Raw genomic sequence first — 20,989 nt, forward strand, 5'->3', positions numbered from 1 at the left:
AAGGGGGACAGGCCAGAAGAGGAACAAGGTAACGTATTACGTGCCTATTCAATCCAGATGAGATGCTTACTCCATGTAGAAGGGTTCTGCAAGGTCAAACACCATAGCCCAGCCTCCAACTCCTGATTTAACCTCTGTTTGTCCATTAGTCTGGGGATGGTGGCCGGATGAGAGGCTGACGGTGGTGCCGATGAGGTCACAGAATGTCCTCCAAAATTGAACCACAAACTGCGGCCCCCGGTCAGACAGGATGTTTCTGGGGAAACCATGGAGACAGAAAACATGGTGCAACATGACCTGTGCCGTTTCCTTGGCAGAGGGAAGCTTAGGCAGGGGAATAAAGTGAACTAATTTGGAGAAGCAATCAACCACAGTGAGGATGGTGGTATTACTTTCTGAGAGAGGCAGTCCAGTAACAAAGTCCACAGATATGTCCAGTGGTTTGGCACAGGTAGAGGGCACAGGAGACCCATAGAGGGTGCTTGGAGGACTTGTTCCTGGAACAGGTGAGACAGGCAGCCACATACTCCTCCACCTCCTTTCCTCACAGCCGGCCACCAGAAGTGTTGACAAATGACAAAGAGGGTGCATTTAACTCCAAGATGACAGGAAAGGAGAGAGGTATGGGCCCAGTGAATGACCTGCGAACACAGCACGGAAGGCACAAAACTGATTTGGGGGAACCCCCACCTCCCAGGCACAATTAAGCCTTTTAAGGCCTCTTTAACCCTGTTTTCTATCTCCCTTGTAACTGCTCCCAAGAAACAGATAGCAAGAAGGATGGGAGAATTGGCCTTGGGTTCAGACTCAGGGGAAAATAGTCTGGAAAGAGCATCTGGCTTAACATTTTTAGACTCAGGGCGACATGATAGGGAGAAATTAAATCTATTAAAGAATAGAGCCCACCTAGCTTGTTGGGTGTTGAGTCTCTTGGCAGACTTCAGGTATTCGAGGTTTTTGTGATCAGTCCTGACAAAAAATGGTTGCTCTGCCCCCTCTAGCCAATATCTCCACTCTACCAAGGCCATCTTGATGGCTAGTAGCTCCGTCTCCCTCATCATAATTTTTTTTTCTGCTGGTGAAAGTTTTTTAGACAGAAAGGCACAAGGGTGTAGTCTTTTGTCTTTGACAGACCCCTGAGAGAGGATGGCTCGATACCACAAACTGGAGACCAGGATCAGGAAGGGTGGTAAATGCCATCTTAAGTCTCTGAAAGGCTCAGCCTGTGGATTTGAGGAAAATGTAAACTTGGCAGAAGTTAGGGCATGCAATGGAGCAGCAACAGTACTGAAGTTTCTGATGAACTTTCTGTAAAAGTTAGCAAAACCCAAAAACCTCTGTAGCTCCTTTCTTGATCCAGGAGTGGGCCACTCCTGAACCGTAAGAACCTTCTCTGGATCCATTTTCACCTCCCCCGCAGACACAATGAATGCCAAAAATGACACAATAGAAACATGAATTTCACACTTCTCAGGTTTAACGTAAAGCTGATTGTCCAGGAGGCACTGGAGCACCTGTTGCACATGTCTCTCTGTTCGGGGGGGGGGACTGGGGAGAATAGCGTCATCCTCCCACGCGCTATGTCCCCCTGGTGAAACTCCTCACTGTCAGGTGAAAAGAAGTGGCTGGCGACTCCACATGTATCAGAGGAAGCATGTGGTAGCCTGCAGCCCTCCCCGGATTGGCAGAGGGGGTGGAGCAGCGACTGGGATGGCTCGGAAGAGTGGGGTAATTGGCCAAGTACAATTGGGGAGAAAAGGGGGAGGGTATTTATTCATTTATAATTCTACTTAATAATCTGAGATACTTGTGGTAAAATGTCCCCAAATTATATCAGAAAGGATTTGCTGTTGAGTTTTACTGATGTATCTTTGATGTACAAGCATCGGGTTTAGGTAAATTTGAGGATTACACCATTGCTTCCCTTACCGAATCATCAGAATAATACTCAGAATCATGTTTATTGGCCACGTAGGTTTGCACATACATGGAACTTGACTCCGAATTGAAATCCCTCTGTAAATTCAAATAAACCTTGCAAATAGACAGGCGTGGGTTACACAGAGTCATTTTCATGCCATGGTGACTGTTTTATTTCAACAGTTTGTACATAACAATTGCAGATAAGACACTTCAGCAGTGGACACTGTAGGCCTAAAATACAGCCACATAAAATAGGCATACTTCTAAATGACAGATTCATGTCACAGTGCAGCCAAAGCCATTTTATTGCCATGTTCTGCTTAGAGTAACGTCAAAATACTGGACACTCCATTATAATGCAAGAACTGCAAAATAACAGTGAATTTGTGAAAAGAGCTCACACAGACCAACAGCTTGTTTTGTTTTTGTTTTGTTTATAAAATGGTATAAGCAGCTTCAGAATATGATTATTTGTAAGTCCAACAAAGAAATGAAATAGTGGGTACGGGTAAATAAGTTATATTGCTCCACAATTTAGTTTAATTTAGGAAGACAGTTGACAACCATACCAAATAAAATAACTGAAATGCAACCATTGCCAGGGAACAAATAAACGAGAGAAAAAAAACCCCTACATTTTAGAATAAAACATTATGTTGGCAAAATTTTCCCACCATGCTAGTCTGCTTGCCCTACAAAGCATTGTGCTCTGCACGTTTTATTAGAAGTACGTCTAAGCTACCGGGAGCTCTACCTTGGTAAAACTGTATAAAATTTATGTTAAAGTACTGTCAGAAAAAAGAGGTGAGTGGCACATGAATACAAATTATTTCATTATATATATATACAACATTTACAGATAATGCAAATAAGTCTGATGTGGACTCAAGTACAACCTCAAAAAAACTTGCAAAGCTACGGTATAGCAACATCGTCTCGACAAACGTGTCTTTGAAAGGCACGGACAGAAGTAAAGGTGAACCATGCAAAAGAAAACAAACTTCTGTTTTTGTGCAAGGAAGCAAAACTCAAGTTTAAAACAATTACATAATACAGCAGATTGTATTCCCCCGCCCCCGCCCCCGCCAAAATGCCCTCTTTCTATTACAGTAAAGAATACTGTATACGTGTATTACAACATATCTCAAAGTTATTGTATGGGGAATTTATACACAAAAAGCCTTTTGGCCTCACGTATGAGAGAAATACCAAGTGATACATTCATGATATTTACAGTGTGAGCGCTTCTAGCACACAAACTACAATCCACAACCTACAGGCTTCAATGTGATTACTACGCCAGTACCAAAACGTGAGTTTGTTTGTGCATACTTACACCCTTTGTAGTACCCTATTGTATATTGAAATTGAGTCAAGTATATTTTTTTGAACAGATTTCACTGACACATAAGAGGAGTTCGGTTAACCACGTTACGGTTAGCCATTGGAAATAACCCGAATCCAGACGATCCAATCACACCTAGTAAAATCCAGAATACTTTCTTTACATTCGAATCGTTACATTCCTGCGCATCATCACGTAGTCTTAAGCCAGCTACAATGTACCTTTTTTCAAGCTTTCTCTAATGAGCTGCAACCATAGAAGCTACTGTTTAAATTCACTCCTCGGTTGTAACTTCCATTCTTTTAAAGGGACATTTTAACCAAATAAGAAACACAAAAAAGAAAAGAAGAAGAAAAAAACCTGCCAAAAGACATCTCTGCAAAACACCCCCTTAAAAAAAAAAAATCAATTAACAAACAAAGCCCCTTGGTCACTGGCCAACCTAGTGCAAGACCAGATTCCTTACCTCTTAAGGCAAGACAGTTTTGTTTTCATCTCTCTCTCTCTCTCTCTCTCTCTCTCTCTCTCTCTCTCTCTCTCTCTCTCTCTCCTAGTGAACATCTTCCCCTATCTCTCTGTACTTCCTGCCTCTCCTTTCGCTTTCCTTCTTCCTTAACGCCATTATTTCTTCTCTTCTCTTCTTTAATTCATTTTCTTTTTACTACATGCCTGTCTACGTGCCTCGTGAACATGCTTCTTCTTCCTGCATCCATCTGAATTAGGGCCATAACGTCTTCAGAGGAGATGGGATGACCGAGGTCAGAGAACAGACAAGTTATGGGTCAGGGGTTAGTCTCTGTCTCACTGGTTTTTCCCTGCACATTTTTCTTTCCATAATGTACCAAACTGTTTGTGGATATGACACCTTATGATCATGATACAGTAGAGCACACGCTAGGTTTGTTAAATTGTTCCAGTTTTCATATTAAAGTACTTACGTCCAGTGTAATATATCAATATATTGATGTCACTGATCTTCAAAGCATGCTAAGCACAAGATATATATATATAAAAAAAAAACTGGCCAGTGATGTCTTCTGAGATCAAAGCTACGAAAGTGACATCACGAAGCAGTGGAGAGAAAGAAGAAGAAGGGAACACAAATAGGGTAGACCAGTTTGAGAGTCACAGTAGTATTTCAGCCAATGAGTGATGCTGTCAGAAAAAAAAGTCCCTTCAGTTCAGTGTGGGAATCCCCTCGAATCTCTAATGAGTACCAATGAGTCGGAAAAAATGTTGTTTGACCCTTCAGCAGTGTGTGTGTGTGTGTGTGTGTGTGTGGGGGGGGGGGGGTACGTGTCCATTTATCTGTTCTAGTTTCCCAGTGTGTTTCCAGTTCCTCTTCCATACCGATCCCTTCCTCAAAGTGGATCTGAGATGATTCACAATATAGTTCCTATAATGTTTCTTACTTCAGCTGAGTCGTTGCTAGTTCTTGATCTCCAGTATGGAGGGGTTGTGGTCCAAGATGGACAGGATGATCTTGTCCATGTATTGTCGCAGACGATAGTTGATTTCCTCCTGCTCTTTCAGAGCCTCCATCAACTGAGTAAAAAAGTAATACGCCAGACACACTTGCATTTAATTCATTGTTAACATACAATATAAGACTAATTTCCATGGGCTCATATAATACAAGGGGTTCCTTCTTTCAAGATGTACTGGTGTAAGTTTAGATAGCCCAGATACTGGGTTATCTAGAGGCAAGTCTAAAATAGCTGCTTTCCATTGTACTGTTCGGCGGCTGTGTGCTATTGATACTTCCAGTGAAGACCAAGATTTTATGCATAATATTAGTAAAACACACAGCAATATTCTTATATTGACGCACGACCCAGGAATGCAACGCAAACCATGTTCAGTGCACGGACATGGATTCAAATGTGACCCATTATGAAGCCTGTTAGTTTTCAAGGTAATCATTCAAATTAGCCTTAAAAAGCTAACATTGAATGCTCCAATGCAAATCCTTCAATCTCTCTCTCTGCTGCCTCGTATCACTCCGCTAAGCCCCGCCCACCAAATGACCTCCGCATCACTCTGCAGCCCCTTACACTCAAGTACAACCAGGAAATGTCAAAGCGAGACTCACGAAACTTGTATCATAGTTGATAATCTATGCATGTTAAAAATTATTTTTTTGCAGCGAATCTCTTAGGTACACTAGCATCATTCATGGAAAGCAGCCATTTCAAGTCTTGTTGATTTTGTTGTTGGTCTTGTTGATTTTTAGGGTTAGGGTTACAACCACATGCGACTGGCTGGGCAGGGCAGAGATGAATTGATCGCGTTGACACGCACATCTGCATTTGTAGAACAGTCAATAGGAAATAACTCATAATTGGTTAAATTTTCCATCCCAGGCTATATTTTCTACAGTCTGAATACAGAGCCAAGGGAGGTGCAGAAGTCTAGTCTTCTCTCAGACCACTTGAATTACAATATGCTGAAAGGTTATTATATCATTTTTGCCAAATGACACAATAAAAAAAATCCTACCACAGCTTTAATATCGAAAGGAACTACTGACTATTCACAAGTCCTGATTCTCTCTCTCTCCAATCCACTTCTTCAATGACATTTTATCATTCGCCTGGATCTAACCAAGCATAATACTGGTAAGCATTGCAGTATCATCGTCTAATAATAACCGCCTTGCAAAAATAATTCTTTTGATACGTCTCAGAGACATTGTCTACCTAAGTGTGTGCTGTGTCATCAAATATTGATATGGTGTAACATATTTTCAGTATCTCAGGTAGGCATATTGTTTGCTGTTTTTTTTTAGTTTTTTTTTACCTGATCTCTGGAGGCATTGTCTATCTCGGCAGCCAAAGACTGGGCCTTGGTCTGTGTGGCAAAGAGGTTCTTAGCTTCATAAAGGCTCAGACTGAGGATCTGACCATTTAGGTCGTCATTCTGCTCCCTCAACTTCTGGTTTTCCTAGAGAGGTGATGGGGATGGGAGAGGAGGAAACAGAAGGGGTGAGAGTTGAAAGGAAAGTTATTATCAGCTCCATACAAAGCTAAAACGTGCATTAGTAGTACTTAGGCAGATAGTTCACATTTGAAATGGCAGTTTTATAAAATGTGCATCTTTGTTCTAAGAAGACTTCTTTAACACTCATTTAGAGCTATAGCCTTTGAAATGCAACTATCCAAGCCTCACTCATGCCACGTGACATTTACTGCTCTTGGTATCTCAGCTAGTAGCAAACAAAGCAGCACACATCTATTCTGGCAACACTTACGGGTCAGAAAATGTTGTTATGCTGGTGTTATGGCACAAAAGTTCTCCCCTGCATAGTGTGGATTTCAACACGTGTGATGAATTTGCCCTTTGTACGCTGACAAGAGGTCAGCTCGCCTGCCCCCTTACCCAATGTTTACTGCTAGTGGGGGGAAATTTGCAAAACTGACCCCATTTCAGCTTTTGTAGGCAAGTTCACCCTATTTAAGTTAGGGTGATTAGTGGTTAATTAAAGGGGCGAAGTTCACAGAAAACGGTGTATTTTACCATCGGACCGGGACGGAGACGTGCCCCGGCCAAAACCAGCTGCTGGAATTCGAGGGGGAGAATGTCCATTGACACAAATTGCTGGATACACACATATACAAAGGTGCACAGTAAAGAATGAGATGATAAGTGGAACCGTCTGCCAAATGTCACAAGGTTCTCTAATAATAAATCCATAATAATCCCAGCTACCACCTAACAAGGCTACCACATTTGTCAGAAACATATAAATTCAACTTGCAAATGGTTCTTAGCTCAAAATGTGGCAAATAAAAGGAGTAAAATGTGTTATTTTGAAAAAGAATTTGAGAGAATCATTATTACTTTGCCTATAACTGCCTGTCTATGAGCCAGAGGTCATTTAGCATTCAGAGACAGCAGCCTAATTATAACAATCTCAGGAACGCTGCGGATTTTGAACAAATCAGCAACACTGTAACCTCTCTTGGCTGTGTAACATGGCAGACTGACACCAACAAGCTCAAGGTCTTGTGTGGTTTTCTACAACTTCTGCTTTGATTGCTTTGTACAGGGAATCATTAGTAAATCTTAACATTGACAAGTTACAGCAAAAGCATTCAACCTCCTTGACAGTCGTCACTAATTTCTGGATTATAAAAGATACTCGCGTTTCTGTTCCTGAACAATATTATTTCTGTGAATCCATAAGCTCTAACAGCATGTTCCCAAAGCCAAAATAAGTTATGTTTCACTGACTTTTTGTAAATAAATTAAAAACTAAAATACAGTGCTTGCATAAGTATTCAACCGCTTGTGCTCTGAAAGCTCCAAGTTTACACAAATGACAAATTATTCCTAAAACAAACTCAGTTAAAAACAATTGGACATAATTATTGTGCACCTGTAAGATATTAAAGTAACAGTCTTGTTTATGGGTATGAAAACACTCTGTGTAAAGTTCATTAGCCGGGCGTGAACTCCATCAGAAAATGGAGACAAAGGAGTGCTGAAGGCGGGAAAGGGATACAAAACAATATCTGGGTGTTTGGATGTCCCATGGAACACTGTTGGATCCATTGTCAGAAAGTGGAAGCCATATCACACCACCCAGACGCTTGGTAGGACAGGCCGTCCCTCAAAGCTAAGTGTCCGAGCAAGACATGGGCTGGTGAGGAAAGCCACAGATGATCCTGCAATCACTTTGAAGGCGCTCCAGAGGTTAGTGGCTGAAACTGGAGTAAATGTACATGAGTCAACCCTATCATGGGCTCTCCATAAATCTGGCCTGTATGGGAGGATGGCAAGAAAGAAGCCGTTGCTCAAAACTATGCATATAAAAGCACGCTTGGAGTTTGCTACCAAGCATGAGAGAGACCCAGTTAGGATATGAGTGAAGGTTTTGTGGTCAGATGAGGTAAAAATTGAGCTTTTTGGCCAAAACTCAAAGCATTATGTGTGGCACAGACCTAAGACTACTCGTGCCCGAAAAAACACCCTCCCTACAGTGAAGCATGGCAGTGGCTGCCACTGCCAATGCTATGGGGTTGCTTTTCATCTGCAGGCCCTGGGAACCTTGTTCAAATTGAGGGAAGAATGGATGGAGCTAAATACAGGGGACTATTGGAAGAAAACCTGTTGCAGTCTGCCATAAAAGTGAAGCTTGGGAGAAGGTTCACCTTCCAGCAGGACAATGATCTTAAGCATTAGGCAAAAGCAACAGTAGCATGGCTTGGCAACAAAAAGGTGAACGTTTTGGAGTGGCCAAGTCAAAGTCCGGACCTCAACCCCATTGAAAATCTGTGGCACAGACTGAAAATCGCAGTCCAGAGGTGCCATCCCACTAACCTGCAAGACCTGTACAAATTCTGCCAAGAAGAATGGATAAAAATTACTCCAGAAGAATGTACAAAGCTTATACATACCCCAAGAGAATCATGGCTGTTACTGCAGCAAAAGGGTAAAAAGTATTGATATGTGGGGGTTGAATACTTATGCAAGCACTATATTTTAGTTTTTAATTTATTTACAAAAAGTCAGCAAAACAATTTATTTTGGCTTTGGGAACATGCTGTTAGACCTTATGGGTTCACAAAAATAATACTGTTCAGGAACAGATGTGTGAGTATCTTTTATAATCCAGAAATTAGTGATGACTGTCAAGGGGGTTGAATACTTTTGCAAGGCACTGTAAATTAGACATTAATTTGGATAAATATTCAGGTAATGGGAGCAGCTGAAAGTTGTAGTAGTAGTAGTAGATTCAGGGTGCTTAGTTCAGCTGTAGTGTTTAAAAACTGGAAATGGGTCCCCAAAAGCTTCTATACTGGGTACACCAGCTACCATGTCTGCTTTCATCCAAGTGAAGAGTTTACTTTTCTAATCTTGAAGGACATTCACATCTGATCTCTTATCATATGTTGACTTGATATCCGGGTTTGTGTACTTAGAGACTAGAAAAAATACAAAGGCTGTACAGCCACTAATTTTGGCAACAAAAATCAAGTGGCAAATATAAGATTACCAAGGAATTTTGAGAAAAAAAAAAGGTGTGTGCTTTCAGTATTTAAGTAAACTGCAGTCAAGACAACCACACACTCCTGATCATAAGACACTTATCACATATAATGGGCCCACAGTGAAGCTCAATGCAGCACAACTTGAGAAATTTAGATGACCATTCTTTCAGGTTGTAAACTGATCAGAGAAATGCAACAAGTGGCAGTCAAACTAAAGTATGTGTAACTGGTGAAGTACAGACCAGTACTATTAACTACTGTAGTCCCTGTGAGATTTGTGCTGATCTTCTTTGAACCCATCACAGACCCCCTGTAGGACCCATGACATTTTTTTCCCCCACAGGGCCAACGCATTGACAACATGATAGAAATGGACCCGTCACTCCTCACTAAACATAATGTTTTAGCTCTGCACAAGCTCTGCACAAGGATGCAATTTTGTGACTCAGGCTCTGCATCATACCAGAGCTCCTATGAACTAGACCCTCCCGTCTGACGCTGTGTGACTGAAACTGTCAGTGAATTATTGACTTACTGACAGGCCAGAAACGGGAAGCAGACACTGAACACACTCCATGGTTGTATGTTATCCCCTCTGTCCTACTGATGACTGTGGATTTCAGGAAAAGTCTCTCCACTTCCTCTTAACATCAAAAGTCACCACTGTGGAATCACTGAAGTAACTGAGAACCAAAATTTCCCACGACCTACCATGGGAAGAAAACCATTAATCCTTCCCCAAAAAGGATGGGCAGAGGGTTTACTCTCTTGCTATGTTTGCACCGCAAGTCTTGATGCCTAATTCTGATTTTGTACCTATATCCCAAATTTTTTGACCACCTGTTAACATCGATTTTATTAATTTTCTGGATTTCCCCCCCCCACAATTGCACCTGGCAACTCACCCCACTCTTCCAAGCTGTCCTGGTCGCTGGCTGCAGACTACCACGTCTCCTCCGATACATGTGGAGTCACCAACCACTTCTTTTCACCTGACAGTGAGGAGTTTCGCCAGGGGGGCGTAGCACATGGGAGGATCACGCTATTCCCCCTAGTTCCCCCTCCCCCCTGAACAGGCTGACCAGAGGAGGCGCTAGTGCAGTGACCAGGACACATACCCACATCCGGCCAATGTGTCTGTAAGGATGCCGGACCAAGCCGGCGGTAACATGGGGATTCGAACCAGAGATCCCCGTGTTGGTAGGCAACGGAATAGACCGCCATGCCACCCGGATCCCGGATGCCCCACATCTGTTTTAAAAAGTGACTCATATCAGACTCCTGTGCTTACAACCTAACTCTTTGGTTTGCCCTTGAAACAACCCTCATGCGTAGGCCTACAATTGAGTTCAGTCACCAATGTGGAAGTAAACCACCACAGCTGTACACCACGTCATTCAAAATGACACGAGTGTGAGAGTGTCGCATTTTGAATTGTCAAGTCAAGTCAAAGTTCATTTTAAGTGCATTATCACACCGAGGTGTCCCAAGACACTTTGCAACAGTTCTGATTCACAGTGACCAGAAATATCCAATGTGCATGAGAGTCCCAGGAGATATCAGATTCTTATGTGATTTATTTCCACATATGTGGTCAAAATCAGGTGTGAAATTTCCAATTCCATGTGCTTTTCTCCTGGTTACATGGTCCTAATAGATGTGCGATCTGTGACACACGTAAGCAGAAAATCCAAATTGGATAACTTTGTACCAGGCGGTCTGAACATGGCCTCTGTGACAGCAGATGAAAATCAACACATTACTACTACTACTACTATTGTTGGCTGTTCTCGTTAGGGATCGCTACAGCGGATGATCCGTTTCAATCTCTTCCTGTCCTCTGCATCTTCCTGTCACACCAGCCACCTGCATCTCTTCCCTCACCACATCCATAAACCTCCTCTTTGGCCTTCCTCTTTTCCTCTTCCCTGGAAACTCCATATTCAGCCTCCTTCTACCAATTCCCAATATACCCAGCATCTCTCCTCTGCACGTGTCCAAACCATCTCAATCTCGCCTCTCTTGCTTTGTCTCAAAACCATCCAACCTGAGCTGTCCCTCTAATATACTCGTTCCTAATCCCGTCCTTCTTCGTCGAAAATCTTAGCATCTTCAACTCTGCCACCTCCAGCTCCGCCTCAACACACTGAAAGACAAAATGTTTCCAATTCTGCATGGCCATCGCTGAGTCTATTTGAACCTCATCTTTCACAGTCTGGCTTGGGTCCTTCACCACGGGGGAGCGATGAATGCCAATCCCTCATATATCGGCCCCTGCATCCTCTACACTCTCACTTCAGGGAGGTGGTTCACAACAATCTGAACTTAAACAAGTAGGTACAAAGAACAGCTTCCCCAATCGAGCCATACACAACTAGGCTTTTGCCCTACCATGGACATCTTTACGGCTGGCATCAAGCTCCTGCACCAGCTATCACATTGTCATTGGTTATTGTAATGTATTTGTATCTATATATACTACAACTTGTGCATACAGCTTCTTCTTTGCTATGAAATTAAAGAGACTTAGAAAATCAGAGTAATATTCATTATGCCTGCACATTTTATCATTTTCTGCTATTGACATGATTATTGCCACATTATTACTGGCATGGTGATTTCTGTCAGTGAAATCAGGCAAACTCACAAGAGACCCATGTGTATATTTTGTAGGAGAGACCTCCATTAACTCAGGTTCTATTCTAATGTTCTGGTTGTCAGTCTTGCTGGCTTGGCAATACTGATACACCTTAAAAATCAATTATATTTTTGTTGATGTGTGGTTTTCAGTCCTAAAACCTCAGAGGAAGTTAGCTTTTTTTCTTTTGCTTCGATACCCCGCATCAGTTCCTCTACAGGAATGGGTTATTTAAATGCCTCAGGAGTCTAGTAAACACAATCCTATGAGACTGGGAAGTTTCATGCTGTGAAATAAATCCAACAGTAAACCCCATGTTTTACGAATTTTTAATTTTTATGAAGTGTGGGAAAGCAAGTTGCTAAGAAATGACCCGCTGTCAAATAGATTAGTCCAACATTAGTTTTTTATTCATACAAATGAAATGTATACTTTAAAACTTGTGAATGTGGCAGTCCTTTTTGATGATTCTCTCATAGAACAAAACATCCAAATCTTTTTTTTTTTTTTTGGTGTGGATTTCCCCCCCGCCTTTTTCTACCCAGTTGTACTTGGCCAATTACTCCACTCTTCTGAGCCATCCCGGTCGCTGCTCCATCCCCTCTGCTGATCCGGGGAGGGCTGCAGACTACCACACGCCTCCTCAGATACATGTGGAGTCACCAGCTGCTTCTTTTCACCTGACAGTGAGGCGTTTCGCCAGGGGGACGTAGTGCGTGGGAGGATCACACTATTCCCCCCAGTTCCCCCTCCTCCCTGAACATGCACCCCAACCGACCAGAGGGGGCGCTAGTACAGCAACTAGGACACAAACCCACATTCGGCTTCCCACCCGCAGACACGGCCAATTGTGTCGTGTAGGGACGTCTGACCAAGCTGGAGGTAACACGGGGATTCGAATCAGGATCCCCATGTTGGTAGGCAACAGAATACACTGCTACACTATCTGGACGCGCCCTATCAAAATCTTTTTTGTTTGGTGGCCACATGTGTGTTTAAAGAAAAACCCGTTCATTTGACCACACAGAGATGGAGCCAGAGGAAGCTGAGCGGGAGCTCATGTGTGGATCAGACGTCGATGCTGAACCACCCTGTTGTGGCCACTGTGATCGAGGCTCTCAGTACCTGTTTGAGCCTCTTGACCTCATGCTCCAGCTCCAGCTCCCTGCTCCTGTTGTTGAAGTCGGTCAGGCTAGAGGAAGAGCTTCGGCCACGGCCGGGCTTCTCTGTCTCCAACTTGAACAGCTGTAGGTGCTCCAGCTCCCGACGCAGGTCCTCTATAAGCTGCAGACACAGACACAGACACACACACAGAGTGAGAGAGAGAAAGAGAGAAAAGGGTAAAAGGATGAACGTTGTATAACTGAGTAAGACAGCTTACTGACAAAGAGACAGAAAAGAGTGTCCCAGTACAAATGAGTCCCTCTTGTTCTGTCTTACTGACGATCTCTTTCTTATTCTTCAGCCATTGCTTTCCATTTATGCTCTGCTTTGTTCTCTGTCCTCTGCTTTCTGTGTCTATAAATTATCTTTCCCTCCACCTGACATGGTTCTCAGTGAATCTCCTTAGCAAAGAACTGAGGCGAGATAGAGGCCCATTCTCACCATCAGCCGAACAAAAAGAAACAGAGAGACAGAGACAGAGTGAGAGCAACAGAGCGAGAGCACGCAAGAGGGAGGAGACAGGGAGAGCAAAAGAGCAAAAGAGCAAGAGCGAGTGTGAGAGAGAGGGAGAGAGCAAGAGAGAGGGAGAGGAAGAGAGCAAGAGAGAGAGAGCAGGAGAGGGAGAGAAAGGGGGAGAGAGAGTGGGAGAGGGAGAGACAGCAAGAGTGGGAGAAGGAGAGAGAGAAGGAGAGGGAGAGAGAGAAGGAGAGGGAAAGAGAGCAAGAGTGGGAGAGGGGAAAAAGGGAGAGAGAGAAAGAGAGAGAGAGAGAGAGAGAGAGAGAGAGAGTGCGAGGCATATATATGTGCGTGCCTGTCCTTTATCATCCCACCTCCTGCATTGACTGCTTTTCCTTTTGGAACTGATGTCTGTTCTGTCTCAGTTTGTCCATCATCTTTCTGTAGAGATCCATCTCATCCTTTAGACGCAGACTGGTATCTTCCAGCTTGTCTGTCATTCTCTGCTTCTCCTGTGGGACAGAGAAGTGTTCTTTGGCATTGGTAAGGTCCTTCAAGATTGTCAAGAAAAAGCCTAGTCTCTTAATGTGTACACAAACAACCACGGACATGGACCACATGTCCACATACACACAGGAGCAGAAAAACTAATAATAATAATAATGATAATAATAATGCATTTTATTTGTGGGCGCCTTTCAAAACACTCAAGGACACCTTACAGAACACAGTAAAAAAAACAAAAAAAAACAAAAACAAGCAGCACTGTATTAGACAGCGTAAAATCAAAACAAAGCAGGGTAGACAATAAAAAGTAACAACAGATAAGTATAAAATCAACATCTGCACAAAACTCAATGAGGCGTGGATCAGACTGAATATGCCAGTTTGAAAAGGTGCGTTTTGAGATGGGATTTGAAGGTTGAAAGAGAGTCAGTGTTGTGAAAGTCTTGTGGGAGAGAGTTCCATAGACAGGGGGCAGAACGACTGAAGGCTCTAGTCCCCATGGTAGTCAAGCGAGCCGATGGTGTAGTGAGTTGGAGAGCAGAAGAGGATCTGAGAGTGCGGGAGGGCGTGTGGATATGAAGGAGTTCAGAAAGATATGAAGGAGCTAAGTTATTAAGGGCCTTAAAGGTGAGGAGCGGGATCTTGAAGTCAATACGGTATATAACAGGAAGCCAATGGAGTTGCTGAAGAACAGGAGCGATATGATCTATGGAAGGAGTTCTGGTAATGATACGGGCAGCTGAATTCTGGACTTATGTCCACACATCCACATGCAAAAGCACACAGGCATAAGTCACGGGATGTATTTTCCTATACAACAGGATATGACATAAGATGTTCTTTTCAGGGCATAAATTCAAGCATGCACCAAACACACACTTGTTTGTTAAGCCAAGAAAAGTGTTAACTCCATTGGTTATTTCATGCCATGTTGTACTGGTTGTTATTCATACTTGGAACTCTGCTGCAATTTGATAATTTTCCAGTTAGCTTAGATATCATTATTGTGCTCGCTCGCTCTCTCTCTCTTTCTCCCTGTGTGTGTGTATTTGATCTGTTATTATACCGAGACCATAATGAGACTGCTGAGGATATACACCCTTGAGAAGAAGAAAAGACCGTGCTGACTGGTGTGACTATGTGAACTACGGTGAGGCTGTGTATTAGCAGAGAATGAAAAAGACACACTGAAAAGGCCAATGGGAGAGGGGAAAAAAGCAATAATCTCAAAGGAGTAACTGAAAATGGCACAGGATGAGCCTCAACTCAATGTCTGCAATGAAATGAAAATGTAAGTGGATGTGAAATGAAGAAAGAAAGAAAGAAAGAAAGAAAGAAAGGGAAAAAAGAAAGAAAGAAAAGGTGCTCACCTCATCCAGTTTCTCAGTCTGTGACTTGAGCCGGCACATGGTTGTAGCCATGTCATTGTTTTCTTCTTCCAAGTGTTGAACTCTACGGAGAAAAAACAAAAAGTTATTTTATCATTCTGTCACTCAGCAGTGCAACTGTAAAAGGACAAGTCAAGTACGATTCGAGGCCAGCATGGCTCCGTCCTCTCTGCCTTGACTTCCATCTACAGCAATCAAAAGAACTCAGATGACGCAGCAGATTTCATAACTAAAATCAAACCTTAACGCTGTTCTGTAATCAACCCCAACCAACTTCAACATGATGGGAACTATATATGCATTTCTGTCTCAAGTGACTTCAGTGCTTTCACACTCAAACTCACTCATTCATCACAATGAGCCTCAACTACTGCAACACAACAGCCTACTATACGCTCCTCACATGTCCAGAACTCCACCACAATCATGCTAGCACACAACCTATTCCAGAGTCCACATCACCCAGGGTCCTCCACAACCTCCTCTGGTTCTCTCGGTTGAACAATGCATCCATTTCTACCTCCTCCTCTTACACTTACAAAGCACTCCATAGCGTGCCCCCCCCTACCTTTCCTCTCTCCTCCAACAATACACTCCCACACGCAACCTCAGATCTGCCAAAGCCAACCCTCTCATTCCCAGAATAAGGACCGAGCACCAAACCTGCAGTGACCTCTACTGGAACACAAACATCCTGAACTTAGACTTACTCCCTTCCTTCAGAAAAGCACTTAAAACCCACATTTTAAAGTCTATCTCCAATCTCTAATCATGTCTTTTTAAATTCTATTTTTAATTCTAATTTTTTGGGGGGGGGGGGGATTTTTTTCTCCCTTTTTCTCCCCAATTGTATCTGGCCATTTACCCCACTCTTCCACGCTGTTCCGGTCTCTGCTCCACCCCCTCTACTGATCCGGGGAGGGCTGCAGACTACCACATGCCTCCTCCGATACATGTGGAGTCGCCAGCCGCTTCTTTTCACCTGACAGTGAGGAGTTTCACCAGGGGGACATAGCACGTGGGAGGATCACGCTATTCCCCCCAGTGCCCCCTCCCCCTCTGAACAGATGCCCCGACCGACCAGAGAAGGCGCTAGTGCAGCGATCAGGACACATACCCACATCTGGCTTCTCACCCGCAGACACGGCCAATTGTGTCCTGTAGGATGTCCGACCAAGCGGAGGTAACACAGGGATTCAAACCAGCAATCCCCGTGTTGGTAGGCAATGGAATAATAGACCACTACGCAACCTGGATGTTTTCATTCTAATTTTATTCTCTTTTTTTACTTTATTCCTTGCGTGAATTGTCTGAGTTTCTTAAATTTACATTGTATGTACAAATATATTATCATTATTATCATTCAACACATGGGTGGTATTTGATAACGTTTTCTGTAGTTGCGCGCGCGTGTGCGTGTGTGTGAGTGTGTGTGTGTAAACTCTAGCAGTGACACATCTTTGCCTCTCTCACCGGTTGGTCAGAAGTTCTATCTGTGTGTTCTTGTCTCTCTCTATCTTGCTGTAGGCCTCCCGGTGTCGTTTCTGTTCCTCCTCCATGTTCTGCTCTGCCCGGGTCTCCTGGTCTTTCAGTTGCTCCTCCAGTTCATGGACTCTGAAATAGTTTGCAATGCACGCTAGATTTATTGCAATACAACACAGTAGAGTATGACCCAACTTAATTGTTCCTCTGTAGGGTCAGGATGCCATGTCCATCTACCTCAGGCATGTATGTAAGTAACCTGCTAACATCTATTTTAGCATCTCTGGTATATTCTCTGCACCATTGCACCTTATCACCTCTTATTTCACCTGTATAAGTCAAACCTTGTGTACATATATATATATATATATATATATATCTGAAGATTGTTGTGTTGTAGTGTTGTTATTCTATGTTAAGTACACTGAGAGAGTCATGAAACCGCAGTCAAGTTCCATGTGTGTGTAAACCTACATGGCCAATAAACATGATTCTGATTCTGATCATCATGCCAATCGTTTGGCTAACCTACAGACAATCAGCATGGCTAGGCATGGCATTTTGCAAGCACAAGATTTTAGATAAAAGATGCAAATTCAGCCATAAAAAATGCTGAAAGACAAATTATTGTTGCTTATGTGTTGCATGATGAATGGCTCTGAGAGCAAAACCAGAGACACATACTCTATAATATGTTATTCCTCATAACAGTTGCGAGAGTAGAGGCTTTAGTAATTGCTTCAATGCTAATAAAACTAATGACTAATAAAAGATAGACGCACAGTTGGGGTCTGTGGCTGCTATCACTGTCCAACGCCATAACATTTAATTGAACTGATGAGACCGCTGGTTGTTTTTTAGACATGTGGCCTCATGCAACAACTGCTTGTACACACAAATCTGCTCATAAAAACGTCTTGCTGCATGCTCAATAATCCAGCTAAGAAAATCAAAGAAGGTTGACTCAGTTCGTCTGGATACAACGTTTATTGACAGATATGTTTCATCACTCAACTACGTGACGTCTTCAGTCTAAACTGACTGCAAGTATCCCCACCCCTTATAAACAATACAGTACCATACAGTAATGACCAAAACCAACGATCAGTTTCATATGCAAATATGGGCGTGACCATTAACTAGAGTTACAATGGTCATGTGTATTATTCACAGAGGATTTGGGAATGTTTGCAATCACAGAATTGTAAGATGGTGCCTGATGTACCCTTACCCCCCCCCCCTCGGTTTAGGGATGGTCGTTCCCTCTTCACATAGATGGCCTCATTGACTCCCTGTTCAAACCGGCGTTCCTCCCTATCAAGGATGTGCACATCCTCATCCTTGAAAAAGTGGCCACTGGCCTGTAGATGGGGGTAGACTGTGGAGTCCAGGCCTGACGAGTTAGCTCTCCTGTGTTGTGCCATCCTGTTGGCCAGCGTCTGGCCAAAAGATGTCGGTGACGACAGTACATCTGTTGCCATCAACAGTTGTACTGTCGCCATCTTACAATACTGTGATTTCAACTATTCCCCACTCCTCTGTGAATAGTACACATGGCCATCGAAACTCTAGTTAATGGTCACACCCATATTTGATATGAAACCGGTCGTTGGTTTTGGTCGTTATGCAACTGTATTGTTTGTAAGGGTGGGGATACCTGCAGTCAGTTTAGACTGAAGATATCAGTTGAACGATGAAATGTATCTGTCAATAAATGTTAGATCCAGATGAACTGATTCAACCTTCTTTGACTGTTCATAAAAAGTCTGCACAATCTATTGAAAAATCTTTTTAACAGCAGGGCCTAGCTGTTGTTCTTGCACAAGGATGCTGGTTACTCTCATGTACCATGTCTGTGTAAAAGCTGGGGGTAGGCTTACTTTACCTGTGTACTAGCTGTGTGTTCTCCTGCTTAAGTTTGGACTTGAGGTCTCCGTTCACTAGGCTGTCATTCTCCAACTCTGCAACCTTCTTTTCCAGAAAAGTCACCTGGCACAGAGAAAGGGACTTTCTGTATACTGCAAATATCTCCGGACATTTGCGCTTTCCAAAACATTTGCATTTGTACTATCAAGGTTTCATCACATTGTATGCAGCAATCCTTAATTTTGCCTGGCCTCTCGATGGAATCTGAGTACTTGAGTTGGTGTCTAGGATAAGCTACTCTGATGGTGGATATGCGATATGAACAAAAAGGTCTTATAGCACATTACATTAATTATTTTTGTACAAGAAATATTACAATGTCTTCCGAGCCATCATGGCCGGTGCTCCACCCCCCCTCTGCTGATCTGGGGAGGGCTGCAGACTACCACATGCCTCCTCTGATACATGTGGAGTCGCCAGCCGCTTCTTTTCACCTGACAGTGGGGAGTTTCACCAGGGGGACGTAGCGCGTGGGAGGACCATGCTATTCTCCCCAGTTCCCCCTCCCCCCCAAACAGGCGCCCCGACTGACCAGAGGAGGTGCTAGTGCAGCAACCAGGACACGTACCCAAATCCGGCTTCCCACCCGCAGACACGTCCAGTTGTGTCTGTTGAGACGCCCGACCAAGCCGGAGGTAACATGGGGAGTCAAACCGGCGATCCCGGTGTTGGTAGGCAACGGAATAGACCGCTACGCTACCCGAATGCGCCCTATCTAAAATTTCTTTGTTTGGTGGCCACAGACTGTATCGTGTGTTTAAAGAAAAACCCGCCATGCCACCCGGATGCCCCACATGTCATGTACATTTTGACTGAGTACCTAACGCCCTGTAGCTGTTTGCTGATTGACACATATTCTCTCCTACGTTCTCAGTCAGCAGTCGACTTCCTAACCACACCTCAACTGACTTAGACTGCTCTTATTTGTCATTGCCTTATATGCACGTCTTAGACATACAAGGGAACGAAATTACGTTTCACAAGGACCTCAGTGCCACATAAAAACAAATAACACACAATAAATATTAAAAACAAAAAGTGCATTAAAAACAAGATTTACTTCACAGACCTAAACATCACAAGCCCACCTGACACGGACAGTGAGCAAGACAGTTAAAAAGTCATTTTATGGGAGGTCTCAGTGTTCAGGCTGTTGAGGAACCTCACAGCCTCACAGCCTGAGGAGTGAAACTGCTGCATAGTCTGGTGGAGGCAGCACGGATGCTCCGGTACCTCCTGCCAGAGGGTAGCAGGGTGAAGTGGATGTGGGAAGGGTGTGTGGGGTCCTTCGCAATGGACAAATAATACAACTAGTATGGTTAACACATGGTGCATACTGTGCACCTCTTAAAGAATATTTAAGTAAGCCATAATCGAGAGTCGGAAATGCTCAGTTCAATATTCCACAGTTTCCCAGACAGTCCAACTAAATAAAGGAACCTGAAACACCTCACCATAAAGATCAGTGGCCTTATCTCAGCCTGACTGTCCACATGAACTGCTTTTTACAGCACTATGAGCTTTGCATAGTTAAAGGACTCCAAAGCCTCAATGCTGGGAGTTAAAAATACAACAGTCGCATAGAAACAGCAAGAACTGTAAACAAAACTTTCATCCATCCATCCATCATCCAAACCGCTTATCTTGCTCAGGGTCATGAGGATGCTGGAGCCTATCCACACACACACAGACAGACAGACACAGACACAAACACTCACACACACATTCACACTTAGGGACAACTTAGTATGGCCGATTCACCTGACCTACATGTGTTTGGACTGTGGGAGGAAACCAGAGCACCTGGAGGAAACCCATGCAGACATGGGGAGAACATGCAAACTCCACACAAAGGATGACCCGGGATGACCCCCAAGGTTGGACTACCCCGGGGCTCGAACCCAGGACCTTCTTGCTGTGAGGCAACCGCGCTAACTACTGCGCCACCGTGCCATCCTTACTTACTGCAGTCTGTAAACTGCAGTAAGTAAACAGAACTTCTTACATGCATCTGATAAGCACTGCAATCTGAAAACTACAACCAACCAAAACAGTTGATACTGGCCTTACGATACACAAAACTTATAAATGCTATACATACGAATGAAAAAAACTCACTCTTTCTTAAGCTGCCTGTCTCTCGCTCTCTCCGTCTCTATTTACCTCT

The 20,989-nt window shown here is 43.5% G+C and overlaps 1 protein-coding gene across 1 annotated transcript in view; it reads right to left on the reverse strand.

Annotated features, from left to right (window-relative positions):
* Positions 1 to 4,563: 4,563 nt before the first annotated feature.
* rab11fip4b (RAB11 family interacting protein 4 (class II) b) overlaps positions 4,564 to 20,989 on the reverse strand; it is a 49,321-nt gene continuing 32,895 nt past the window's right edge. Inside the window, exons 7-13 of the mRNA XM_056280267.1 lie at positions 18,782 to 18,885; positions 16,888 to 17,028; positions 15,397 to 15,478; positions 13,894 to 14,031; positions 13,025 to 13,183; positions 6,068 to 6,211; positions 4,564 to 4,813 (exon numbers count right to left, since the gene is read on the reverse strand). Of these exons, the coding sequence (XP_056136242.1) occupies positions 4,697 to 4,813; positions 6,068 to 6,211; positions 13,025 to 13,183; positions 13,894 to 14,031; positions 15,397 to 15,478; positions 16,888 to 17,028; positions 18,782 to 18,885 (885 nt within the window). The 3' untranslated portion in view covers positions 4,564 to 4,696. The remainder of the gene's footprint in view (positions 4,814 to 6,067; positions 6,212 to 13,024; positions 13,184 to 13,893; positions 14,032 to 15,396; positions 15,479 to 16,887; positions 17,029 to 18,781; positions 18,886 to 20,989) is intronic.

This window comes from Lampris incognitus, chromosome 5 (assembly GCF_029633865.1).
Source record: "Lampris incognitus isolate fLamInc1 chromosome 5, fLamInc1.hap2, whole genome shotgun sequence".
In the NCBI taxonomy this organism is placed as follows: Eukaryota; Metazoa; Chordata; class Actinopteri; order Lampriformes; family Lampridae; genus Lampris; species Lampris incognitus.